General features: G+C 29.8%; 2 protein-coding genes across 2 annotated transcripts in view; one reads left to right on the top strand and one right to left on the bottom strand.

Moving 5' to 3' along the window:
* On the bottom strand, positions 1 to 27,895 carry LOC123296545 (serine palmitoyltransferase 2). Its single transcript, XM_044878060.1, has 7 exons — positions 27,862 to 27,895; positions 5,243 to 5,613; positions 4,809 to 5,155; positions 3,942 to 4,306; positions 2,216 to 2,547; positions 827 to 1,089; positions 1 to 750 (listed from the first exon to the last, which is right to left on the bottom strand). Exons 2-7 carry the CDS (start codon positions 5,387 to 5,389, stop codon positions 516 to 518), a joined length of 1,689 nt encoding a protein of 562 aa, XP_044733995.1. The 5' UTR covers positions 5,390 to 5,613; positions 27,862 to 27,895; the 3' UTR covers positions 1 to 515.
* Positions 7,671 to 27,895, top strand: part of LOC123296544 (reticulon-1-A) — a 94,908-nt gene continuing 74,683 nt past the window's right edge. Inside the window, exon 1 of the mRNA XM_044878054.1 lies at positions 7,671 to 9,022. Coding sequence (XP_044733989.1) covers positions 7,933 to 9,022 — 1,090 coding nt within the window. The 5' untranslated portion in view covers positions 7,671 to 7,932. The remainder of the gene's footprint in view (positions 9,023 to 27,895) is intronic.

Genomic DNA, 27,895 nt, shown 5'->3' with positions numbered 1-27,895 from the left:
TCTTAATGAAAACATGGGCTTAACCGCTAAATAAAACCACAAGCACATAAATAATTAAATGAACAACATTTTAAATAAAGATGAAAAGAATATTTTCTAGATTTACAACGAAAAATTTAAAATTAACAATTTTTTTAACGTTATGCCTACTCACACGCTAACATGAGGATGATTTTTATTTCTCTCGCATAAGTTAAGCTATGTACTATTTTTCTAACTTTTGTGCTTATATGAATTTTTTTTATCGAATTTTTTTGTATTTCTCCGCCGTTTTAAACTCTGTTTGCACAAACCAAGGTTCACAAGTAGCAGCTTTATTGTTTGCGTTTTCCACGTGAAATTTAGCATTATGACCGAAAATATAATCCTTAAGCGAATGCTTTATCTATAACACTAGCGTGTGAGTAGATACAGCGCTTTTCTAAATTTCATAAAACAATTACCTATTATAAAATACGAACGATCCATACGACGCAATGCTTATTATTTGTGCTAATTTGACGAAAATTCTGTTTTTAATTAATCGCAATATCTTCATAACAAATCGTACCAACTTCTTTTGGTAATCGTGAATACTTTAAACCTAATAAATCTGCAACTTCACCAATTGCCTCTAATGCATGATCCAATTGTTCTTTTGTATGCGATGCTGACAAACATATACGAATTCTACCCTCCATTAACGGTGTTGCTGGGAAACCTACTCCAACTGTTGCAATATTCTTTGATTTTAATAATCTCACTACAGCTCTACAAAAACAAAATAATCTTATTTATTTATTTTAATGTTTAAAAATTTCAAAAAAAAAAAAAAGTGTAAACAAACCCTATTTTTGAGAAAAGATAGACTAAAATTGGGACAACAGGAGAATCTTCGTGACCATATACAATAAGTCCCATTTGATGTAATCGTCGACGAAAATATCTTGTATTTCGAACTAGTTGATTTAAACGTCGTTTTCCATCACCACTTTCTTCTAGGCCCATTATTATCTTCATGGAGGTGATAATTTGTTGAGCCACGGGTGCGGCCATTGAACAAGCGTAATTATGAGCATGGCTATTTACACGTAGAAAATTAATTAATTTCTGTAAAAATAAATAAAATTAACAAATTAGATGTATAATAAATTGTTTTGTAAACAAAACAAAAAACTAACACATAGTTTGTGTTTAAATACCCTGTATATACCGAAATATATTGGGTTTACAAAAAATTAAAACAATTTGTTTAACAAAATTTTTTTTGTAACTGTTTTATAACAAAATATAAGTTTTATAACAAAACTGTTTATATTTTTTCATGATAATTTGAAAGTTACATACAGTTTCAAAAAAATTTTGATCGAAAAAGAAAAACGAAAACACCGAAAGAAAATTTATCGTAAAACATCGTGTGACGTAGTAATTTTAATTATATATGTAAATAATTTATACATAGGATTTTGTATTTTAATATTTCTACGTCACGAACATATAGTACACTGTACCTAAATAACGTTTGTAATCTGTGAATTATTTTGTATAATTCATTTTAATTCTTTTTTGTAACCCATTTTAATAAACTTGTATTTAATTATACATAGCTTTTAAAAAGTTTTTAGCAAAGTTTAATAACCCAATTCATGTACTAATTTTGCGTAGTCACGAATTTAAACTTAATTTTTAGCACTAGAAGACACTCTTAGTATTTCAACTAATGAAAACCGTAGTGCTCTTATAACCACTTACCAAATTTTGCTTTTATTCGTACCAATTTGTGATTAAACCAATTTTATTCTAGGTAATGTCTTTTTAAGAAATTGAAGCTCAATTGTTTTAGTATTTTTACATGAAATGACGAAACAGATTAAGATTTTATTTATATACAGGGTATAAAACTGTTTCAAACAAAAGCTGGTACCACTACATAACAAAAATTTGCTTCTATATTAAACAAAAATTGGAATCACTACATAATAAAAATTTTTTCTACCTTTCAAAATTTGCGAAATAAAGTTTTTGCTGTGGAAATTTCAAAATTTGACTCGATACCTTGAATTTGAAGGAGTGTTGTTAGAAGTTGGGATTCGAATCCCATTAGCATCAAATAAATTTTTTTAAATATTATATTAAAACATTAATAGTAGTCTTTTTTCATTATTCATAAACCTATATTATATAAGCCAACCGTGTGTAATGTTCACTCGAAACTTAAAAATAAAAAAAATTGTACCTTAGAACCTGCAATGTATCCACCAGCAGATCCAAAACTTTTTGTAAAAGTTCCCATTAAAATGTCAATATCTTTTGGATTACATCCATAATAATCCGTAATACCACGACCACGAGGACCCATAGCCCCAACGCTATGTGCCTCATCCAAATACAAATACGATTTATATTTCTTTTTTAAAGCGATTATTTCTGGTAATTTAACAATTGAACCTTCCATACTGTAAATACCTTCTACCACAATTATAATTTTCTTCCATGGTGTGTATTTAGGCTTGTTCGGTTGTCCATAACATATTGAATCTGATAAAATTTTTTCCAAATGTTTCATATCTTAAAAATAGGAAAAAAAATTAATTATTAACCCGGTGTCATTGTCGCCGGATATCTAATATCCGACGGTTTTTAAATCCCTAATAACTTTAAAACAAAATACGCGCGTTATTTGCTACTCAAAGTAGCTGCGGTCTATGAAGAGCGCGCGGATAAGTTGTACCCGGTCATTATAGCCACGTAACATTTATAAATACAACGTATTTATTGTTTATTGATGAATTGCCTATCCCTTTTCAGAGTTTTACGAACGTATTTGCTATTTTATTCACCGTTGTCAAATTTCCCGTTAAAACGGTATATCTATCGAGTTTTGATTTTGTTTTTATACAGTTTTTCCATAATCTACGTTTTTTATTATTTAGGCAGCGCATTCATAATAATGAAGAATCATGTTAAACCACTACCTTTCGCATCTAGACGAATATTTTGAATTTAATTTTTAAAGGTAACATCTACCGATTTTTTGTCGAGATGGTCTCGCTACACTGATTCCATTTAGTGTCGTTGCGGCTACGGTGGAGTTTACAAGAGTTAAGCAATGATCACGTAACATTTATACATAGTTTTTTTTTTTCAATTTTTGATTATTATATGCTCATTTTTAAATAAATAAATGTTGATTTTTCATAAATAACAGATAAACTATATACCCGGCCACAACGTCTATGTGCTGTTTGTTCGCCACCAAAAAGTATAAGAAATAAGATAGAGAAAAAGGCCCCCATTACTGGTAATGTTAATAAAGAATATACGATTTTCAACGCCTCTAATGATTGTGTCCAGTCATAAACGCTCTTCTTCTCCATATTTTCGTTTATAACCTCTGAGACATGGGCCCAGCACGCTTCCACTGCGCCACTGCTCCACTGCTCTGTGTAATAATATCGTAATGACATGTACTGATTCTGTTGTAATTACAGTAGTCATATCTGATATTTGTGTTGGACACAAATATCAGATGGCATTCGTGCCTGTATACCCGACCTTCTCCTCTATCTGACGCCGGATTAAGGTTGTATGGCCACATCCTTTACATTTATTAATTCCTAATATACGTGTCATATATCAAAATATTTTACTTTAATTTTTTGCTCAAAATATATTACGTTAGATTTCTTCAAATTATATTTTTAATTCAATATTGGTTCACGTCAATGAATGGATTATTTTTGTGTTTTTGGGTCGGTTTTAGTGAAATTATTCAGAATGTAGGATTTTTTTTCGAACTATCCAAGCATTATTAATGATTTCTTTTAAAATTTTCTATTGGGGAAGGTATCATCGAATTTTCGCTTTATTTTTTAATAATTGAATGAAAATACCATTGTCAAAATTAATGGGACAAATTGAAAACTTTTAAACGAGGTAAAAAAATTAACTAAAATACTTACTATTATGTTTAAAAACTTTGGTTGTAGCACCAGACAGCCGTATACCCAAAATTAATGAAGCATGATTCTTTTCATCACTTATAACAAGGCACCCTGACGATAACAGCGTAGGTATATTCAATGCGTTTGTAGCAAATCCCATACCAAAAGTGATAGCATCTTCAGTACCCAAAAATTTAGCAGTCAACGCTTCAAGTTCTAAATGCAATGGAATTGTTCCCAATTCGGAACGGGGACTAGCAGTTGATATACCATATTTTTCAATAGATTTCACCGCATTATGCGCACATGGCCCATTATTTTCAGCAAATCCTAAATAATTGTACGAACCCAAATTCAAACATTTCGTTTCTGTACCTGTAAGTCTGAAAAATAAAAATTTTTTATTCTAGGCGCACTTTCGAAGAGTTAATCAAAAATAATTTCGAGAGTTAATTTTATACAAAATAACATATTTTAAAAAACTGTTCTTCAGATTCCATATTTATTGAGTGCTTTTTCTGAAAAGTAGCAGAAAACAGATGAATGAAAACGTCACAACCCAAACAAACCCTCGTTCGAATTTGGATACTGTTTCGCTACCAAAGTCAGCTGGATGTATTGTTTTAAAATATTTATAATACGACTTACGATTTTCAAAATATCATTCCCTCAAACAATTTTTAGAAATGTTTGAATAAAATATTTAAAATTAACTGCGAAAACGTGTATGTAATCGAACGTTTAATTTTGTTTACCTACTTTTCTAGTTTTTGAAAAATTTATGAACATTCAATTTACTTTATAAATGCGTAATATCAATTTACGCCTCAGAATGTATTAAAAATATTTTTAATCTCGAAACTAATTCTTATTACGAAAACATACTCAAAAGTCCATCCATAATCTCTTGTAATCCGATCTTTAATCACAATTTCTGATCCTGGAACGCTTGACACAGGAGTATTCCAACAATCCTTAATACGTCGATACACATAATTCAAGTAAAATCTTTCGAATGAGTCATACAAAGGCGGGTATCCATCACGATAATTTTCTGTAGCGGTTTTTGGTTTGAATAAGATTTGATTTATGTAGCCAAGAAGCATAAGCATATAAAAACCGAAAAACGTTAAACACGCTGTAGTTAACGTTGGTTTCTCAAACATTTCCTTCGGTTTGGATTCATTTGGAATATCTTTCTTTTTTTCCGGCAGTTTTTGTTGTCCATTGACCTAAAAAATTTTAATAAATTGTGAATAATTTTATCTTACAGCAAGGTCTAGGGCATGTGAACGATTAACATAGATATAAAAACTAACCTCAACATATCCATTTGTATACGATTTAAGAAAACAACTTTTATTAATGCCATTAGTTGTACTTTTATTTATTCCATTTTCTGTTGTATTTTCAACACAAAGTATTGAAGTGCCCGTGTATTTATTTCGTCTCATTCTCATGTCCATGTTTTTTGTATGTCAAGCACCGTAAACAGACAAAACGCAAGCGCTTTCACAATCACGTAAAACGTATCAACGTTATGCAGGAACCCAACCCACACGGAATGATGATTATTACGTTATTATTGCTTAAATAATCACAATTTTTTCAAAACAATTATAAAATCTGCATAAAATTTTCAAGGTTCACTGATAAGCTGCCACTTTATTAGATGGTCCATTCCAAATATCTGAAATATTTTAATAAATTTAGTACAGGAAGTGCAGATGTACTCATGTACTTATAAATAGTTGTGATTATTAACAATGAATACAGACTTGAATAATTAAAAGTTGAAATTTGCATAAATAACTTGTTATAAAAGTTGATAATTGAATTTTGTGTTTTTATAAAGCTAAAAGAGTTATTATTGAATGCCTAGATGCTTAAAAGTAATTGCAACTTCCAAAATTCCGATTTACATAATATATACAGGTCTAAGTGCTTAGAATAATTATCTGTAATTTTCTAACTATACTAAAAAAATTTGTTGTTAATAACTATACTAAAAAATTTTACAGCTTTTGAAAAAAAATAAACAAATAAAATAAGATGGTATACAAGTTCAAATTTACATAACACATAGAAAATTTAAGAATAAATATAATTGAGATTATATGAGCTAGAAATATGATCTTAATCGATTTTTAAATTTCTGACTAATTAAATTTAAAGATATCTCTGTATAAAATGTAATACATTTTTGAGATATGATTAATCGATTTTCTGAAAATTTTGTATTTGTTATGAGTCATAAAAATTTTTTAGATGCGACTTAAAAATTTTTTAGGCAATTTTAATTTTTAAGGCATACAAGTTGTCTATGTATAATATGTAAAAAAATTAATTGGGTAATATACAGGCTGTTCTTAAAATATTTGTACAATGCTCGACCAGATATAGTACAACTCAAAATAAATCGATTTAGATAGACTTGCCTGTAGTACCAAGTAGCTTCGTTTGGAAGCTAGGCAGCCAAATTAAAATTTTGAAATCGTTTTTTGTGACTTAGCTGCAAACGCGAAATGCTATTTTGGTAATATTGGTTATGATGACATTATTTTAAAGGCCAAGAAGCCCAGATAACATTAAGTTGATCAATATTTTGACGAGGAACATGGAGCTTTTAGAATTCAAATTTCCTGTATTTCTTAATTCGATGAATTTAGATTCAGTAAATTATTTACTACAAAAAATATACCATTGGTAAGATTCGGTTATCCTCAGGATGGAATTTAAAAATTTGCCGCCCCCTCCCCCTAAATTTTTTTGAAAAACTAAAATAGGCAGTTGATTGAAAATACAACAAAATGTCGCGGTTGGTTTAGAAATTTAAAAAAAGTAGTGCACTATTTAAAAATTGATATTTTATCGTTAAAAAAAATAAAAAAGGTGAATAGAAGATATATATAGAGTCTAGTTAAAATCCGAAAAAAGTTAAATACGGTTTTAAAAAACTGTTTAAAAGAGAAACGAAAACACCCGAAGAAAAATTTTCGTAAAACATCGTGTGACGTAATATTTTTAATTAAGAATTGTATACAGAATATAACTGAACAATTCCTAATTAATATTATTACGTCACAGGATGTTTTATGAAAATTTTATCTTTTAAAAGTTTTTTAAAACTGTACGTGTACTTTCCAATTATTATGAAATTCAGATAAATAACTAAAAATTGTATATGTGGAATTAGTGGGTCTTAAACTTCAATCCAGAGCATGTTGATGCTGGCCAACACAGAAATTGTGTCAGCTGATTGTGGTTGATACCTAAGGCCAGCTTAGGCCACGAGAGTAACTGGATTTCATAAACACGCCTCATCATCGAATTTTCGGGTGTAAAACATTTCTTATAGTACATACATAGAGATAAAAATATACCATATACACACATACTTGAATAAAACGCAACGGATTATAACCAATATTTACCACATGGAAAATAGTTAAGAATTTTATCTTAAGATTAATGAACTTAACATTATTTTTGCAATTACTATAAAAATGATTATGATTTAAAAAAATTTTAATAATAGTAAAAGAAGTGAAGTAATGATTATTATTACACAATATTAAAAACATAAGGTAAAGGGAATGAGTCATATGCGGATGACGCTATGTGGGGGAATTGTCTGGTTCATAATATAATTCTCCACCAATGATATGGTATACGTTTTTAACCGGCATAGCATCCAATCCAATCCCAATGTTAAACACAAAGTCGGTAGTCCACGATACAACGAGAACTAGTCATCAGTCGATGCTTGTGTTTGCTTTGCTTACATCACGGACATAAAACAAGTGACTACCACTTCAATTCACTCTCATACAAAAAAAACTCTTTCAATTAAAAAAAATAACAAATTTGTTTGACATTTTGACACTTCGTGTAATATACAAGAAATTTCTACAATATTTTTAAAATTCCCAAAATTTTTGGCCAAAAAAAGAAAAACAAAAACTTTTTTTAAAATAAGTGTGTGTTTTATCCCGTATCGAAACCGAAAATGGAAAATTTCAATGAAGAGATTACAATAGATACAACACAAGCAGCAGCACCCATAGATCCAAAAGATAAAATACGTCGCGAACAAGATTCATTAGATGATTTTGAACATTTAGAGCATATAACAAAAGATACAGAAAAATTAATTGACACCGGTGACAGTAGTGATATTCCACGTGCTCAAGTGAACGATTTGGTTAGTGATGCGCCAATCAATAACGTCGCGGCGTCAGGAACTGCATTCGACGCAGGCGATGAACTAATAATGTCAAAAGAAAATATTGAAGAAAAACAAGCAAGTGAAAATATCAAAGCAATGGAAATGAATATTGAAGAATTAAAGATACCTTCAGAGTATAATAAAAAACCCGATTTTTTGGATAATGTTGAAACGGATGATATAGTTATCAGTGGTTTAACACCAACGGATTTAATAAAAAATTATCAAAATTCTGAATCGACAGAACAAATTGATTCGTTGTTAAATGGTTTAAAAGCAACTACACAAAATTTATTGGATTACGAACGTGGAGCTAGTGATCATTCTCATGAATCAAGTAAAATTCAACCGTCATTTAATGATTTGGCTGATAAATTTACTGACAGTGATCCAGATTTGGATATTGATGAGGACCGATATTTGCATGATGATCATAAAGCTAAATTTGCATCGGCTGATGATTTATTAAGAGCTGATTCACCAACTGCGTTACCTTCTGATCAGTTCAAGGATGTGCTACATGAGCTACATGATAGTGATGATATGTTTTCGTCACCAACACCGAAAGAGGAAATTTTAAGTGCTATTCAACCTAGTGTTGTTCCATCTGCTCCACCAGCGGAAATTCCTGTTAAAGGGTATATGATCGAACCAGATGAACCAATTCGTGAATTTATTCAGGATGACTATATTGAACCTGTTAAACAACCTGAACCCGTGAAACAACCTGAACCTGTGAAGCAAACTGTAACAAAAGCGAGTATCGAAAAGAAATCGAGTATTGAATTATCAAAGCCTTCGACTAGCACCGCTAAGAAACCTGAAGTTGGTATTATGCAAGCTGAAGAAATGTTCCTTAAAATGGGTCTTGGTAAGTTATTAATTCATTTTTTTAAAATGTAAAGTGTAGGTTAATACTTTTGTAAAATTATTCTCCTAAATACTGTTTGCATAAGTTTCCACTGAGTGTGCCAAGAATATGGTCTTTTAAATTCAGAAGTAGAATATTTTATTTTAATTTAACAACGGAAATTCTTTGTTGTTTATATCGTCTCAAATTAATTTAAGATTGCCTAAGAATATTGAAAATCCAAAAAAACTAGAATTACAAATTACCCAAAATTACCATTGTAGCGTTTTATAGCATTTTTATTTAAATGTTGGCGAAAGAAATTTTCCCTGGCTTAAGATCAAAATTCGTGCTTTACTTAACAACGTTAGAACTTATACTTTTTTGTTGTTTTTTGGTAGTATGTATACGTATTTTTAAATACATTTATGATAAGACAAAGGAATTATAGCGCTATCGCTTCACGAATTAACTGTGCTATAAACATACATACATTTATTGTGTGGAATATAATTAATGTAAAAAATTAAATTGTTATTTCTCTTGTACACTGATTAATTCATGAACGAACTGTGCTATAAACATACCTATATTCATTGTGTAAATGGTAAATTCAGGAGAAAAATCAATGGATCGGTATATTTCATTATAACTTTTAAATTATTTCGATGTTCTCAAATTTATTTGCTTCCTAAAATGTTAATGTGTAAAAATTTTTATGCTGAGCATGTCTTGAGTCGAATTTACAATGATATTCAGTGGTTTTTGATCGTTAAAGAGAAGAATTACAAACAAATCAAATCATATTTTTGTTGAGTGATTTTTTTTATTAAAATTATATATAAATTCGAATTTGTTCGCTTTCTTTATTACGTTGACATTCTTGATGAAATGAAAGGTATTTGAGGCGTCTAAATAGTAATTTTTTTCACTGTGCCCGTAGTAAATCATCACCAAATTTTCGTTATCTCAATAACTAATTTAGATACCGTAAAATTTTACTCTTGGTTTTTTTAAATTTCGGTTTTATCCAAACTAAAAATCTTTTTGTAAATACTCCGGCAAAAATAAATCCGTACTAATAAAAAAGTTTCTAGCTACGACCTTCGACTTAAGACTAGCAATTTTGGTACACCCAGTATTGCATTTCTTGTAGGTGTAGATATGCGCAAATAATGATATAAATAACTGCTTTTTTGTTAACCATGCCTTGAACTTAAGACTAATTATTCTGATACATCCTGTATTGCATTTCTTGTAGGTGTAAACATGCCCAAATAATAATGTAAATAACTGTGCTTTTGTTTACAATGCCATAAAAATCCATAGAAAGATAAAAATATTCTCTGAAAGTTTAATAGTCTCTGAATTTATATCAATTTTTTGTTTTTTATTCAATTAATAAGTTTGGCAACGTTGCACAACAACCCTGTTTAACATAACCTAAATATTTTCATGAGAATTATGTTTCTATGTAAAAAAATGATTTAAGAGCGCAAGCGTAGTAAATGCTTACTGCGTACATCTTTTTAGAAAAGAAAATATTTATATTCTTGAGATGCATCAGATAATTTAATTACCTTTCAAAATATTTATTCGGCAGTAATATTTTTAACGGCCTTATTAGTATAAATTTTATTTCTCTTTTGATAAAATAAAAAAATTTGTTCCGTAAAAATATATTATTATAAAATTTTGTATGTAGGTTTTGCAAATATTTATACACTGTGTTGCAAAAGTAACGGAACCAAGAACTTTCCGTGAAAATTTTAAGTGTGAAAAATATTTATATAGTCAGCTTATTTGTGCTGCTTTGAAATTTAACATCCTCCTCCCTTATGATTGCTAATTCTCGAAAAAGCATGAAAAAATTATTATGCCTGAAATATTTTTTTGTTTTTTTTTTTTTTCTTTTACACGTATCGACGATAAAAAATGGAGCTTTCCATTTAAAATTTAAACTAAAATAAAATTTACTTTTGTGACACCCGATATGTTTACTGCAACATGAACATAAAATTGTTATGTTGACATAAAAATGAAATCATTTCTGAATTCTGAATTCACTACTTATTTTTAGAACTTTTGTATTTGTTTGCTATAATCTTTGGGTGTAGTCTTTTAATGTACAGTCATTCACATTATAAGTGAACAATTTTGAGAAAATTACTATAAAAGAACCGAAATTCTTAAAACATATGCTATAAGAACTCAAGTGTTCTCATTGCGAGTGAACCGCTCGCAATGAGACGAATAAAACTTGTATCTTTAACAGTATTTTATAGAGAGATTGATATAAAGTTTAAGCCTGTTATTGATGAAACTTGTAAGGGTTGACAGCATTCTTTTTTATTAAGGGTAGACTCTTATGAATTAACATCAAACTTCATATTAATTTATATAAATATAAAGGGTACGTTAACCTTTTGCATATTACATTATTTTCTTACCCTTTTAAGAATTTATCGCTTCTTCGATGCTCAATACAACCCTATTTCATTGGGACGTATAATAACATCAAGACTATTTGCAGTTTATACAAGGTGGGGCAGAGAAATGTGCGACTTTGAAAACCCATCGTTGTAAAAAGAAAACCCATCGATGTTTCCAAATTATTTTTTACCATTTTAAACTACATAAAAACCATTTATGCATTTATGAAAAATAAACATGTGTTTTTAAGCAAATTATATACAGAGAGCTTTTACAATTGATGCTTGAAATTCGAAAAATAACTTTTATCGATATAAATGTTGGGTGTGTAGGCGCACATCTAACGCAAACATTAAACTTGACCTAGGTTTTCAAGCCCAATGAAAAGCTCACTCTACTCCATAACTAGTAATCGATAGATGAACACTTTAAATTAGAAAGTTGTTATTGATTAAAAAAGTAGTATTTTTTGTTCGAAACATTTTTCCGCAAACCGGACAGTTAAGATAAAAACCAATTGAAAAGTTTTACCCAAAATTGTTTTTTAGAATAATTATTTTTGTAAAAAGGAAAATTTTCCAATAAATCCAATAAAAGTGATTTGTTTTTCTAAAAAGACCATTTTTGTTCAAATTGTATGAACAAATGCACAAAAAGTTGGATTTTGGCTATCAACTACTGTCGGTTTACAAAACAATGCTAGAGTACCCACCACTCCATTGTGATTGAATGAATGACCGGAAAAACGTGATAACCGTTGAAAGAAAAACATGATTGATTTCCAGTACAATATTGACAATACAATATACTTAACAATATATTGACTTAAAAACAATACAATTTACTTAAAATTGCAATTAATTTTCTTAAATGCTTTATTAGGTAGTTTAAGGTGGTTTAAAGATTATTTGAAAAAAATGATATTCCTTTTTACAGCGTTTTCAAAATCGCATACTTTTTTGCCCCACCTTGTATTTTTAAAAACTTGTTTAAAATTATTATACCATGTATATATGAAATATACATAGCATATTAAGTTCACTCCCAAGTTTGTAACGCTTAAAAATAATGATGCTAGGAAAAAAATTTTGTCATAGGTGTTCATAAAATCACCTAATTAGTCTATTTCCGGTTGTCCGTCCGTCCGTCCGTCTGTGGACACGATAACTCAAAAACGAAAAAAGATATCGAGCTGAAATTTTTACAGCGTACCCAGGACGTAAAAAGTGAGGTCAAGTTCGTAAATGAGCATCATAGGTCAATTGGGTCTTGGGTCCGTAGAACCCATCTTGTAAACCGTTAGAGATAGAACAAAAGTTTAAATGTAAAAAATGTTCCTAATCAAAAATAAAACAACTTTTGTTTGAAACATTTTTTCGTAAACATCACTGTTTACCCGTGAGGGCGCCAATTAGGAGGAAATTTTATAATATGTACTATACTTGATTATCAGTTCTGTATGTGTCACATGTTTGTATGTGTAATGTGATAAAGAAATTAACACTGACTATGCATGGTATTTCAACAATTAACTCAGTCAATTGTTTGTTTTCACTTGTTTTTATTTGAATTTTTATAAAAATAAACATGTTTAAAATATTTTGTATCAAGTATAGTGATGAGCGTAGAATATTATAAGCGTATACTATTAAACAGATTAACTTACATGCATATAGCCTGCATTACATTTGAAATAATACGAATGGTTTAAAAGTTACTGTACATTTATGATTAAATATGTTTTGTTGAAAGTGTAACCCCAAGACTAAACATAAAGCGGAGGTGACAAAAGTGCGTGGAGACTTAGTCTCACATCTAGTGTGTGTATAGCTTTAGGTTTTTTATACATTTTATTCGGTTTAACGTATTCATTACTCAGGATAAGTATTCTCTTTCTGCACGGTTTTCACACTCAATAGGCAATTAGCTATTTGACATTTAACGGAAAATCATGAGGAAATAATAAAAGCTAATTCTGCGATGGTAAAAAAGTGCATGTGAAATACGTTTTTCTATATCCCTCTAGAATATTTGTAATCAAATAAATTTATGTCGTCTAAACAGTTTTTTGGGCGTTTATGTAAATAGCAAATTTTCTTTGAACTTTATTTACAAAAAATCAGCACTTAGTTTTTTTGCTAATATGGGAAAAACTACAAGTTGAAAATAAATAAATCAAATGAGATTTTCCTTTTTGTTTGAAATTGTTATAATATTCTTTGAGAGACAAAAAATACATGGAAGGGCAGAGAGGCCTCTTCAGGACCTGGATTTACCATCGATTTAGATGTTTATGTGTTAATGCTAAAAAACTGTTGAATTTATGCACTTTTCAGGTCAAAATTTCTGTTTAGCCAACCCCCCACCCCTAACTTAAAATTTAATTTTTACTCCTTTCCCCTTCTAGAACTGGATAACTGAGAGCAAGGGAGGTGAAGGCTATAACGCGGTGGTTTTTATTTTTAAGCCCATCGAAGCGGGTGGGTATCAAGCTAGTAGAACTATAAATTTTCTTCAGTGAGTATGGATTAAACGATCTAAAGCTAAGGTTACACGATGCTTCAAACATGCGTTTCAGCAATACATTATGTAAAATAGAATGTTCAGACGAACGTTAATGTCAACGCACGTTAGACCTCCATATAAAAACACTATGTAATCCTAATAATCGTACATTTAAATTGACGTGCGTTGGAAAAAACATGCGTTACATTCGCCGTCTGTGTTATCTTAACCTAAAGGAAACATTTGTAATAATCAGAAGTGTTATGGAAGCTTTATAAAATATATTTATTCGGTAGAAGTATGAATTTTAATAATAATATAATTTAATGAGTTATTCATAAAACCGTATCAAATTATAATCGTTAAGACAAGCATAGAGATATTGATCTGAAAATGATAATTGATAATGGATCAAAAATATTTTTCTTCATAATATAATTAATATTTTCATTATATTAATATAAAATTTAATTAGGTTAGAAATGAAATATGTATGTTGTTTATTTAGGTGTTAGATTATCTAATTAGTTTTTTAAATAAATTTAATTATGTTAATTTTGAATGATATACGACTAATATGCATGACAAGGGGGCGAATCTTGTATTAACTGGATAATAGACGCATTATCCTTGGGATTATACTTGTTTGATGTTGCTTGACTGACTATCTAACGTTTCAAAACTAACTATTAGTAGTGATTTAAGGATTTTTTTTGAATGTTGGAGTTAATATACAGTCAATTAACCTGAGTAAGTGAGAACTGGATAAGTGAGAAAACTCTTTAAGTGAGAGTAATAGCCAGGACCCGTCATTTTAAGCTCCCAAAATCTCTATTAGCGAGAAACAGAAACCTCTGTAAAAGAGAGTCATTTTTCCCTCATGGACCTCCGTAAGTGAGACTGCTACTTATCTATTATACCTCTATATAAGCGACAGTCGAGCTTTATTTATTTTTATTATTTAGGAGGAATATTTACTATATTCGTACTTGCTGTGACTTGTTATTGCTGCGTACCTCTATTAGAGAGGAACGCTTCCCATTTACCTGCTTTAGCGAGAAACTCGGATGAGTGAGAAACCTCTATAAGCGAGAATGAGATTGTGCTCCCTTGAACTCTCGCTTATCCAGGTTTGACTGTAGTGTACTTGGATGTCAAGCAGTTTGAAGCAGCTACTCTTTAATTTCTTACTGTAGGTGTTTTGATTATAATACTTGATCGACTATAAAGTCAATAAGTGGCCATTGAAAAAGATTTATAATAAATCGAACGACTGGAGTGGTTATTGAAAAAGATTGATAATATAAATCTTACACATTTTCTATAGTACGAGCATCAAGTCAATTTTAGATTATGTTTTGAAATTTTTGGTACCTTATTTTCAACTTTGATGATGCATTTTGTTATAATTTCATGAATGTAGACGAAAAATAAGAATAAAATTTTCCGATATCTACCTTAGTTTTCGAAATATCGAAAGCTAAATAATTAAACAAAATTTTCAATTTTCGATATTTTGAAAATTACTCCAGATATCGAAAAATTGTATTCTTACTTTCCGTTTTATATTGTCATGATATAATATAATTCAATAGGCTTAGGCCAACTTCATATAAAAACAAGTGAAAACAAACAATTGACTGAGTTAAATGTTGTAATTCCATGTAAATACAGTGTTGATCGTTTGTTTTTTTACGTCGTGTAAGTAAAGAAAGATAGTAAAAAGTCACATACACATATATATCATAGACACATAACTGATATTCCCATATAATACATACTATATAATTTGCACCTGATTTGCGCCCTCAAGGGTAAACAGTGATGTTTATGAAAAAATGTTTCGAACAAAAGTTGTTAATTTTTTTATAAGGATCTTTTTTTACATTTAAACTTTTGTTCTATCTCTATAACGGTTTACAAGATGGGCCCTGCACATCCAAGGTCCAATTGACCTATATTGCTCATTAACTCGAGCTTACTTTTACGTCCTGAGCACACTATACAAATTTCAGCTTGATATTTCTTTTCGTTTTTGAGTTATCATAGCGTTCCAAACTTGGGATTAAACTTAGTATACATTGATATATTTCATATATACATGGTATAAAAATCAAGGTTTTTATTTAAAATTGCCTTGGTGCTCGTACATCCTAAAGGTGATGGTATACTTGCACACAATATACTTTCATTAATTGTTTTGCGAGACCCACGCGTTTATCATGTAAATTGGTTCCCGGATCATTTCCAAAAACTATTGGTTTAAAAGTTAGCAACTGGATTTTGGTATTTCTTTTCAAATTAAAACTACGTAGGGGTCTTGCAACTGAAAGATGCATCTTGAAAGATGGTCTTGCAACTGAAAGATGCCTTGAATAAAAATTGCGAAAATTGTTGATTGCTCTGTTAGCAATAATAATTAAAAATCATGTTTTCAAATCATTCATTTACATGTAATTTTTATTTGCTTCATAGAAATTAGGATGCTTTACAATCGCACATCTAGCGTTAGTTTACGCAATCGCTTTTAGTTGCGAGACGTACTACATCCTTACCTTAACTTCAATAAGGAAAGTAATATCCAGGGTGGAAGGTATGAATCAAGGAGACCTTCAAGGACAGAGGTTAAATTTTGGTCAAGGTTATATTTATAAAGATTGCTTCTGGTTTATTTGCTAATTTTTTAAATTCTATTATTGGAAATGTCACATTAAAAATACATTCAAATTGATTATTTTTTCTTCTGTATTTGTATAATTTTGTTTTTATAAACACATGAATACATTTGGTTTGCTTTGATCATTGAATTTTATATTTTTATATTTAGAGTACATGCTGACTAAGTTGTATAAAGTTTTACATCAAGAGGTATCATTTAAAAATTATAAAATTAAATTTCTTACTAAAATCGAAATAAATTTGTAACCCAATTTCAAGTGAAAACTCACTTAAAAGGTCGGCACGGCTGAGGCGACCAATTTTTATTGTTTGGAAAAATGCTGCATTGCTCTACCTCACCGAACATTGATTGTTTTATTTCTCAAACTAGCTGTAAACTACCCGCTTCACTGGAAAATTTCAATTTTAAATACAAAGATTATTGTGTTATAACCTCCATTTCATATGTCGTCATTTATACTACTTTTGTTCACAATTTCGTAGATTTTATTATTTTGGTGCGGAATCCTAATTTAACACCTACATCATGAAGGCTGTGGCCTAGTTTATATCCTCTGTTGTTGCATGGTTAAGTTTTTAATAAAGCGAAAAAAAATCAGGCAAATATCCAATTATCAGATAATAATATTAATATCCTTGGCCGTACACAATTGGTGCGAACTTTAAAATGACATCTCTTAATGGAAAACCGTGTAGTATATGGAGAGATCTATCTATATTCAAGGTTTATTAATAATATGTACTAACGTGTATATTTCAACTATTCATGCGTTAAAATTATTTACTGTTCATTTAACACCATTTTCAGGCCACCATCATCAACAATCCTTATGTTTTAGAACCTTTATTATTATTTTTAATGATGTTATTCTTCGTGACACTTGTTCGCCTTTTGTTAAAGATTTCTCAAACCAACATATGTTCTTTTTTTATCGGATCATGTGCGTTGTGCTTTAATATAAATAAAGACAATGGAATATGTTGTTCGGGCATGTTTGTGTGTTAAACCATGAAACGACTGAAACGACTTAAATCGTTTAACTTGTTACTCTGGGGTTTTTGGGGTCACTGAACATAAATATCGCAACAAGGCTCCGAGGTACCGGATGCCGAGGATGAACGGTATCCTCATTTTCTCCATAAATTTATCTTATTATTACATGATTTTTTATTATATTTTTCACGTAATAATAACTTTAATTCGTGGGGACACCGAGGATACCATTGACTATGGACACCATGAACCGCGGAAACAGATTCTGTCGCAATATTCGTGTTCAGCAACCCCAAAAACACGCGGGTAACGAGTTTGGATCGATTATAGAACAAATTTCCCAAAAATTCGAAGAGACGTCGTTGATACCGTTTACCCTGGGCACCAGGTACCTCGATATTTATTTAAAAAATAATAAAGCAAAACGATACATTAAGTTTAATAACCTTTAAAATAGAAATAATGAAAAAACTAGCGGTTAATATGTGTCTATCCATCATATTAATGAATGTGAAATTGAATACCATTATAAGGTTACTTTTTTCTATTTATTAAAAATGTTAACTAATTTCCGTTTTGAAGTATGTTTTTTTGCCACAAATTTGCACTTAACGATAGACATTTCATTATAATATACGATTATTTATCATAATATATTGTTCTTTTATGTTAAAGAATTATGGTCAATTAATTATTTGTCTGGTTAAAATAAATATAGTGATTATGGTTTTTTTAACAGTAACTATTGGTATTTGTTTTTGTAGACAAACTTGTAGACGAAGGCTGTAATGCAAATTAGAATGCTTTTCGAAATTCCCTTTCTCCTGCAATTTAAAAACAAATTTGTGGATAGACCGCATATTTTTAGATTTTTAGAGTGAGTGTATGGTCTGGCAAAGATACTCGTATAAAAGTTTCACGAGTTTCAAGGGTTAATTTGTGACTTCACATTTATTGCCTACTAAAATTAAATTATCAAAGTGAAATTATAATAATATGACCAAAATATTGGTGAATGATCATATTAAACCATCATTCATATAGGATTTACATGCCGGAAGCGTTGTTAATAATAAATATATATGCCGTATGACATGTATATACATACGAAATCTGACTAAATTATGACGAGTGAAAATTACTAATATAAAAATTAATACATTTTAGTTCTTTAGTTCTTGAAATATTTTATTTTTAATCATGAATCATAGAGTACTTTGAGAAAATACTTCTTACATGTTATAAAATTCTCCGTCATAAAATTTATAATTTATCGATTTAATCAAGTAAATTGCCAAGATTTAGAAAATTCACATCACATTTATTTCCTTTTTTATTTTTAAGATCCGTAGGATAAAATCAACAATATATTTCAAAAGTTGATTTGTTGATACATGTGCCAAAATAAATTTCAAGGATTCCGTACATGTAATAGGTGCAAAAAGTATTTTGTTTTAATAGTTTGAGGAAAGAAAGGATTTAATTTAGGTTTAATTCCATGAGGAAAGTCTGAAATTCCAAATTTTAAGCTTGTTATATTTTATTTAGAGAGATTTTTTTACAAATTTTTTTTTGCTCGTCCTATTATGTGGATATCGTGGCAAGCGTTTAAAATCGTAATAAAATTTTGTAATGTAATCGGTTAGCTTTTTATTTATCCAAATTTTCTGTATTTCCAGTAAACTGATGGGTAAAATTTCCCTATACCCTGATAGTTGTTTAAAAACTTATTTAAAAACGAAAAAAAATTGTTCATGATGTCATGACTTTCAAGATTTTAGGATCTCTCCAACGAAACTCTTCGGAAATTTTCACTCGTTAGCTTTGTGGATAGAAGCCTGCATCCAACGGAACCCTGAATTTCAAACCTTGTCAAATGAATTTTTTTGAATTTTTTTTCTAGCCAATTCGTACTATGAATTCTAATGATTTTTCAAATTTTTTAGCATTAATAATTTTAGTATTTCAGTAAATGTGCTACATTATCGAATTATAACGTAACGAAAGTGAAAACAATTTACCAAGAATGACTGTTCCATCAGATAAATTTACATAATGTCAATTATTAAAAAAAAAAAAAAAAAAAAAAATTGTAATTGGGGCAGGCGTGGTATATGTATTTATTTTCCCCCATTTATTTAATTTTCTAGACTTATTGGCAACGCACGAAATAAGTAAATAATTATTCGTTTGTGTACAATCAATAATCAAAATGTATGGTAGTGAAATATTCTAAGAATTTTCCGAAATAAAATTCATAGTGCAAACAATGATTGTAATAAGTTGACCTGGTGGAAATTATTTGAAAATTAGTTAAATGTATAATATTTACCGTTTCTCTTTAGATGTTAGTCTCAGTCAGAGAAAATGAAAATTTTTTTTCCCGAGATTAAACGTATAGTCGGAGCCAATACAAAATCACTGCACGAATTAAAGTTGGTGTCTCGCTATGGGCATATAACAAAAAATTCTAAATTTATGTATATTTATTAAGAATATAATAATGCATTTACCATCAAAATTAGAAGGCGATTGACCATCTCTAATTCGAGATAAATTCAATTAAAGTTCGGATAATTCACATGGAGAGGATAATAAAGGTTGTGCTTTGTTTTGTTTTTAACACGTTTTTTAATTTTAGAAAAAAAAAGCTAGATTTAAGATACTTTCAAAAAATAAATTCATTGTGTAAGAGAATTGATTATATTTAGAGTACAAGTAGTGTAAGAGAGATGTCTATTGTGTACAGAATCACAGATGTCTACTATTATCATTTATCATACAGAATATATACAGTACAGTACAGTCGAGTTAAAACGAATACTATGTATGTGTGCTAAGTATGTCTATATACTATTGCTTTATGATGTAGTATACATAATTTTTACAATATTGAACGAAGACAACAGCCTTAAAGACACGCGGCTTATTATTCGGGCTTTTTAAATAAGTTATTACATTTTAAAAAAAAAATTATTCTTGTGAGAATTTTATCTAATTCAAAATGATATCAAAAATGTAATCAAAGTTCCTGATTTTTATATAATAACCTAGTGGGAAGTATGGAATATTGTTGTGGGATTTCCTGTGCGTTATAGACGGCCCGACTCGTATGTATTCTGTGTAAATAGTTTTCAAATTGAAATGACCTAGATACAAATTTTTTTTATGTTCATATTAATAATTGCAAGCCCCGTTCTATAAAAATTATATTATTCGCAACATTATTCTAAATATAACATACATATGTGAATTCTGGTAGAGAATTTCATATTTTTAATGTGTTATTTACGGATGTAGGTACATATGAGTTACTCGACATCATATGGGTTTCATAGAAATTATGTTTCATATTCTTCGCGATGTGAAATTACCAACAAAATTTTAATAAAAAGCGAATTGCATTTATCATCAAGGAGAGCAATTATTTTTAATAAGTCTAATCTTTTGACTGAACAATTACAAAATTTTTAGGAAACGTTAAAAAGTTTATTTTCAATAGATTCAAGCCCATAACCTTTTTGTTATGAATTATTATTATCCTTGTGGTTTCGAAATCCTAGTGGTTTATAGATAGTTAAAAACTATAGTATCTGAAAATTTTTCGTTCGATATTCGGTGCAATTTCGTCTGTCAAAATGACTGAAACTTTTCGTTCAATATTTAGTTAATCAATTTTTTCAATTTTTTGGACCAGAATCTAAAAATTCATCCAGAAAATATAAAAATGAGGTCCCTATGACGATTGGGTGTGTAGTTTCCAATATATTACCCAAAATCGTATACGGTGATCGATATCCCAGACCAATTTCAATCGATTTCTTAGAATTTTGTCGTTTAATCGCCCAATGATCAGATCTCTATTATCTCTATTACGATTGGGTGTATAGTTTCCGAGATATCGCCCAAAATTGTATACGGAGGACGATATTCCAGACAAATTTCTGTCAATATCTTATTATCGAAAAAAATTTTAAAAGATTGCTAAATTTCAAACGTCCAGTCATAGTTCAAGAAATAAGACTGTTGAGGTCGGAATTTAGAAGTGCACCTCCGACTTTTACGGGACCGGACGCAAACTGTTTGTATAAAGGTGTAGAAAAAAGTCAGGTTAGTCAGAAAGTGTACCCTCTAAATTTACGCGTGTGAGTGCGTTTACAAGTGCGTAGTAATCAATCGTGCTGATGCTATTTGATGAAAATTTGATACCGCCAAAATTAGCAATTATTGTGTGGTGTTGATCAAATATTTGATTCAAAACCAATTGGATCTTACGTTTTGGACATTTCTAAATAATTTTTCTTATATGACTTTCTACATCCTTCTACGAACAGTTTGTGCTCGACCCCATAAAATTCGGAGGTGTATTTAAAAAAATACGGTGCCTGCCTATCGATTATCATCAGTAGGCACCGATACGTATATATATGGCTTGAAAAGTATATAATTTTAGTTACTCGAAAATGCTCTTTAATAATTAATAATGCCCTCTTAAAAAATATTTTCTAAATCCACACTTGGTGCATGAGTTTGTATATAGCATAAATAATTTCAGTATTATTTGTGTATTATAGGATCAATCCACGTCGGTCTTTTACCGCTAGAGTATGATATAATACGAAACATTTCATGGTATTATAACACCACACTCACTGTACGTATTATGCACTCACTATACATATTATAACGATAACGTTCTGCTCCAATCAGCATAATTCTCATTTTTTCTTGCACTTGAAAATTTAGTTCAAGTTAATATGAAAGAAAATAACATTATTTAAGATAGTTCACTCGTTAAGTCATTTTTTGTAAAGAATTTGATATATAACTTATAAAAAGATCGACTCCAAAAAAATGCACAAAAATAGAGCTTTAACGCGTAATACAATCAATTTTTTTCTTTATTTAGCAATTACACTTTGAAGTCGACTTCTTTGAATCGATTTTTTAGCTAAGGATATATGGTTACTTCTTAAAATTATTTTTTATTTTTGTGCATTTTTTTGTAATCGGTTCTATTTTTTCTAAAAAATTTTATTATGTACTTTTTAGTTTTTATTGAGATTAGGTCTACCTTCCTACATAATTGACTGAGTGAATTGTTGAAATACTTTAGATAGACAGTGTTGATTATCAGTGCTTGTATTATTTTTACAAATAAGATAGTTTAAAAAAATAAAAAGATTTATGTAGGGTAAAATATGATGGCCACTTTTCCCCGAAAATTTTTCTAGGCTTTTTTTTTTCGTTTTTTGGAATCTACATGCTTTAAAACGAATTAAAAAACAATTCCCCTGAAAATCCTCTTTGACCTCCTTAATATTATTCGATGGGTTTAATATGTATTTAATTAGACTTAAAGCTACCTACAAATTTTTAACTTTCTATCTTTTATAGCTTTTGAGAAAATGAGAACTCAAATTTTGTCCTAAATTGGACCTTACGAAAAAAATGTTTCATAGATTTATTTTTTTATTAAAAAAATATTTTTTATATTTAAACTGTTGTTTTATTTCTTACGGTTTACAAGATGGGGCCTAGCCTGAGCATGCTTTAAAATTATCAATATTGATAATCTTAATTCCAAGTTCCTTATAAGGTTGCTTATAAGAACGAGCTCTCTGTGAATTAAAATTCTGATAAATATTGTTAGTTTTAATTCCGTAAATCGTAATTTAAATTTTGAATAACTTGGGCTTTTAAAACGAAAACGGCGCCCTATATTTTAATGAGTTAAATTATTGTATTTTTTTAATGCTTAATTACTACAGACAATTATTTTCAATCATATCACATACCATCTTTTTATTAAATTTTTAACGTTTAAAAATTAAATTTTCAAAAATCAATATCCATTTTTATCTCTGATTTTCCCGAGTATACTTCCTTAAAAATAATAAATTAATTTTTTATATTACATACAAATATGTTGTTTCATGTTTATTTTGCAAGTAACGAGGTAGATTTGCTATCGCCATTAACCAAGATTACATAGAAATTTAAATTAATAATAATTTTTATATCATAAGGAATGATTTTATCGATGAATCGTCGCGACAATCGAAAAATATTGTAAAATATTATTTTCAGTTATAATATAATTTATATGTAATCCTTTGTTCAGCAAATGTGAGACTGAGAAGATGGTCTTAGTTTTGGCTTGGTTCAGAGGTGAAGTTATGGTCTTGAAAGTCTTGCGACAAATCTAATTAAAAGTCAAAGTGCCCCATTTTCTCGCTTCTGCCTTGGAAGGGAAGAAAAAGTTCACTTCCGCATTTCGTTTCATTTTACATTTTCTGATAATGTGCAAATCGAATTTCTTTCAATGTTCAATTGAAGCCAAATATAATACTAATACTTCATTATTTTGGGGCTAATAACTTTGAAAATCGCATTGCATAATTAATTATTTTGTTATCGAATTGTGTACTTAATTTGTAGAATGGAAGGACGTCTGCAATGATTTTTGAGGATTGCCCGGGCACTCGACAATCGAGGGGCCCTTGGAACTTGCCCAGAGTATCCAATGGAAAAGAGAGGCTTGCTTTGACTATAATGATCGTAGTTCGGAGTTACTGCACTAAAATAGATTATAATTGCAGCCTACATAATATAGAGAGCAGCACTTACATATTATAACTGATGTCTATAAAATATTATAAAAAACAAATATTTGCAACACTTGCCGTTCGTCTTGTTTGAATGAATTTGAATAATAATAAGGTATCGTACCTATTATACTACAGTCATTTGAAACCGATTATTCAACCAACCTGTCGCTTTCTATAAACAAATCAAACTTTTGGTAACATGTGTGTGTACAATAATTAAATAAGTTTGTCCGATTATCCTAGTCAGAATCTTCAAGATTACCGATTTTTTCCAGCTAAAACTAAAAAATAACCTTATGCAGTTGGTACTAAACTTGAATAGTTGAACTAAGAATTTGAAAATAAATAATAGTTTAAAAAAACTAAAAAACATGCTTTTGTAACTAACCTAACTAAAAAGTAGAAAATAATTTCTATAATTAAAAACAAAAAAGTGATTAAGAAAAAACTCGTTTTATTAGTTTTTTTAAAGCTATCATTTATTTTTATTGGATTTTTCTCATCAAACTGTAAGGGCCCCCGCAGACTGCAGACTTTTTATCGGCCGATAGTTTAGTCGGGTTGGGCTGAAAGTGCGCACACCGAGCCAACTAAACAGTTTGGTTGGTGAACAGGGCGCAAACTATCCAACAGACGGCCGACTATTCTCGAACTAGTTTGTAACTGACTGTTGAAGCGGTCGCACAATGAAAATATTGTCAAGGAAAATTATTGGTCTCATCATACTCCGGAGGAGGAAAATCAACAAGAGATTCCGAGAGTATCGGGTGCATCCCATTCTCAGTGATAGATTAGTTAGTGGAAAATTTTACACTATGCATTCCAAATTACTTGATTACCCGAACAAAATTTCCGCCTATTATTGAATGAGCATTACCAGCTTCAATGAACTTTTCAAGCTAACTGGACCAGCAATAGCGAAGGAGGATACAAATTTAAGACTTTCTATACCTGTGGAAGAGCCAAATCACAGAGCGAACTGAGCTATCGGCCGACTAAACAATCGTCATGTATGCGCAGGCGTGTATGCGCCAATACTGATTAAACAGTCGGCCGATAGTTGGCCGACAGATTTGTTTGAATGTAATCGGGTAGCCCATCAAACTTTTTTATCGGCCGATACTGAATCGCTGTAGTGTGCGCATATGCATTCCTCTCCATACTGATTAAGAAGCCGACCAAACTATCGGCCGATAAAAAGTCTGCAGTCTGCGGGGGCCCTAATAAGTTACCAAAAGTTGACATTGTTTGCAAAAGGTTAGATGTGAAAACCTTAGATGATTGTACTATTATATGCATATTATTATTTAAAATGAATAAAAAATCGATAGTTATGTCTGATGCGTGTGCAATTAATATGCATGTCAGCAGTAATTATGTCTATAAGGTAGTAGCATGTGAGTCATTCATAATAAGACAAGTTTTACTTACTTTGTTTATGTAGATAGGTTCTAACGTAGCTATAGTATCTACATCTACTAAGTACCTACTTGTGCCATCGCGGGTCGACCAATTTACACAGAACATTCTCGTACTTCCCGTTAGATTCTAATTCCAGTGAAGTAAAATTTGTATACCCTATATATGAAGTATATCTGAGTATATTAAGTTTGGTTTTCGGGGAAACATTTTGATATTTAGAAATTTGTTTCAAAGCATGTAAATTGCAAAAATAAAATTAATTTTATCGCATTTGAATCTATTCTCTTTTTATACCATGTATATGAAATATACCAAGGTATACTGAGTTTAGTCCCAAGTTTGTAACGCTTAAAAATATTGGTGCTTTTTCAAACTTTTGTTTGAAACATTTTTTTGTAAACATCACTGTTTACCCACGAGGGTACATTTTGTAGTATGTATTATATGGGAATATCAGTTATGAATGTGTGGCTATCTAACAGTGGATATCTTTCTTTACTTACGTGTCGTCAAAAAACAAACGATTGCGTCATCAACACTGTCTATACATGGTATTTCAACAATTAACTCAGTCAATTGTTTGTTTTCACTTGTTAAGATATCATTTTGTTCAGTATGTAATTTGTAAAAATTATATCTGTAATAAAAGTGCTTCTTACTTTTGATATTTCGTATCACTTATATAATATTACTGAAGCCTGTTTTTAGCCACGGGTCGGCTAGTATTATTTGTAGTTTTAAAAATAATACGAATTTTTCTTGATAATTTTTGAAGTGAATTCTAAACAAATTAAATAATACAAAAAGGCAGGAAAAATTTTTTATCAGCAAAAAACCAAAGACGTCCGGGCTAGAGAATAGAGAACATTATATTTTGCAACAAATTTATTACGCTTATATGTTATAAAATACAAATTTATTGGAGTAGTGATAATGATGTGAAATGAATATTTGAATTGGTAATGATGGTGCTATCTTATAATAAATAAACAATTTACTGCGTCATCGATAATTTAATTAATATCTAATTCAATGAAGTTCTTGTAATTAAATTAAGTAATTAATTTAATTGAAATTCTTTTAAATTTAAATAACATTTGATTTATTAGAATTACGAATTACAATAAAAAATCACTAGAAAATTATTATCAAATTTCAATTACGTGAATTGAGTGCTATATTAAGGAAATAGAGGTACTGGACCTCTATTTTCTACTTGAAAGATACATTTTTTGAAAATCGTGAAAATCTTTTTTCGACTTAACTAGTGTTCCTAAATTAATGCTACACAGCACGGTTTAATATTACCAATCGCCATGATATTGGGTTTATTGGAAAGCTCATTTTAGGCCGTTTGTGTTAAAATATGGTTTTAAGCCCGATGGCATCGTTTGTGGTTCCAAAAAAGCGTAAAGTCTGCATTTAAATACACCTACGTAAAAATTATTCATCATTTGTGGGGATATGTAAAGTCGCGGAATCCAACATTTGCTGTGATATTGCCGACATTCACCCCTACCTGCTTGATAAAAAGGTTGAAAATACTTCCACATTTCATTGGAGCCATGTATGGTGCTAACATTTCTTAAAATCATCTTTAAGCACGAATGACATATTTAGTTTTCCAATGAACCGAATATCATGTGTTGATATTTTTTTTATAAACCGAATAGTTTTAGCATTAATTGATAGCAAAAACTAGTCTAGCTTTTTGTGCATTATTGCTCAAATGCTCATTCAATTAGAAAAAAATAGTCTTTATAGAAAAACAAACCACTTTCATTAGAAAATTATTTTCGAAGAGTGTCTGGATTTCGCAGAAACAATTATATGAAAAAAAAAATTTTGTGTAAAACTTCTTAGTCCGTTTTTGCCATACTGTTTGCGGACAAAAAATTTAAATTTTTAATCAATAACAACTTTTCTAATTTCAAGCGTTCATCTATCGATTACTAGTTATGGAGTAGGCTGAACTTTTCATTGAGCTTGAAAACCTAGGTCCAGTTTAATGTCTGCGTAAGATGTGCGCTTGCACGCCCAACTTTTTTATCGATAAAACTTAATTTTTAAGTTATTTTTTCGAGTTTCAAGCATATGTGAACTTAAAAAAGACACCCTGCCTGTATATTGGAAGTATTTGTGGTGTCATAAAATCGAAATGGAATAGTACCTCCCCTATTTTTACGCTAAACAGTAATTAAAATTTCTGCACATACCTTGTGTCATATTCACACTGAATCCAAAATAAAC

This window comes from Chrysoperla carnea, chromosome 3, assembly GCF_905475395.1.
Source record: "Chrysoperla carnea chromosome 3, inChrCarn1.1, whole genome shotgun sequence".
In the NCBI taxonomy this organism is placed as follows: domain Eukaryota; kingdom Metazoa; phylum Arthropoda; class Insecta; order Neuroptera; family Chrysopidae; genus Chrysoperla; species Chrysoperla carnea.
This window is presented reverse-complemented; position numbering and strand designations above follow the sequence as displayed.

Bases quoted from the DNA above. Each gene is read 5' to 3' on its own strand.
- LOC123296545 (XM_044878060.1), bottom strand. From the start codon at position 5,389: ATGGACATGAGAATGAGACGAAATAAATACACGGGCACTTCAATACTT. The intron at 5,156-5,242 runs GTTAGTTTTTAT...AAAATTTTTTAG, and splicing joins ATACAAATGGATATGTTGAG to GTCAATGGACAACAAAAACT. The intron at 751-826 runs GTTTGTTTACAC...TTGTTTTTGTAG, and splicing joins TATCTTTTCTCAAAAATAGG to AGCTGTAGTGAGATTATTAA.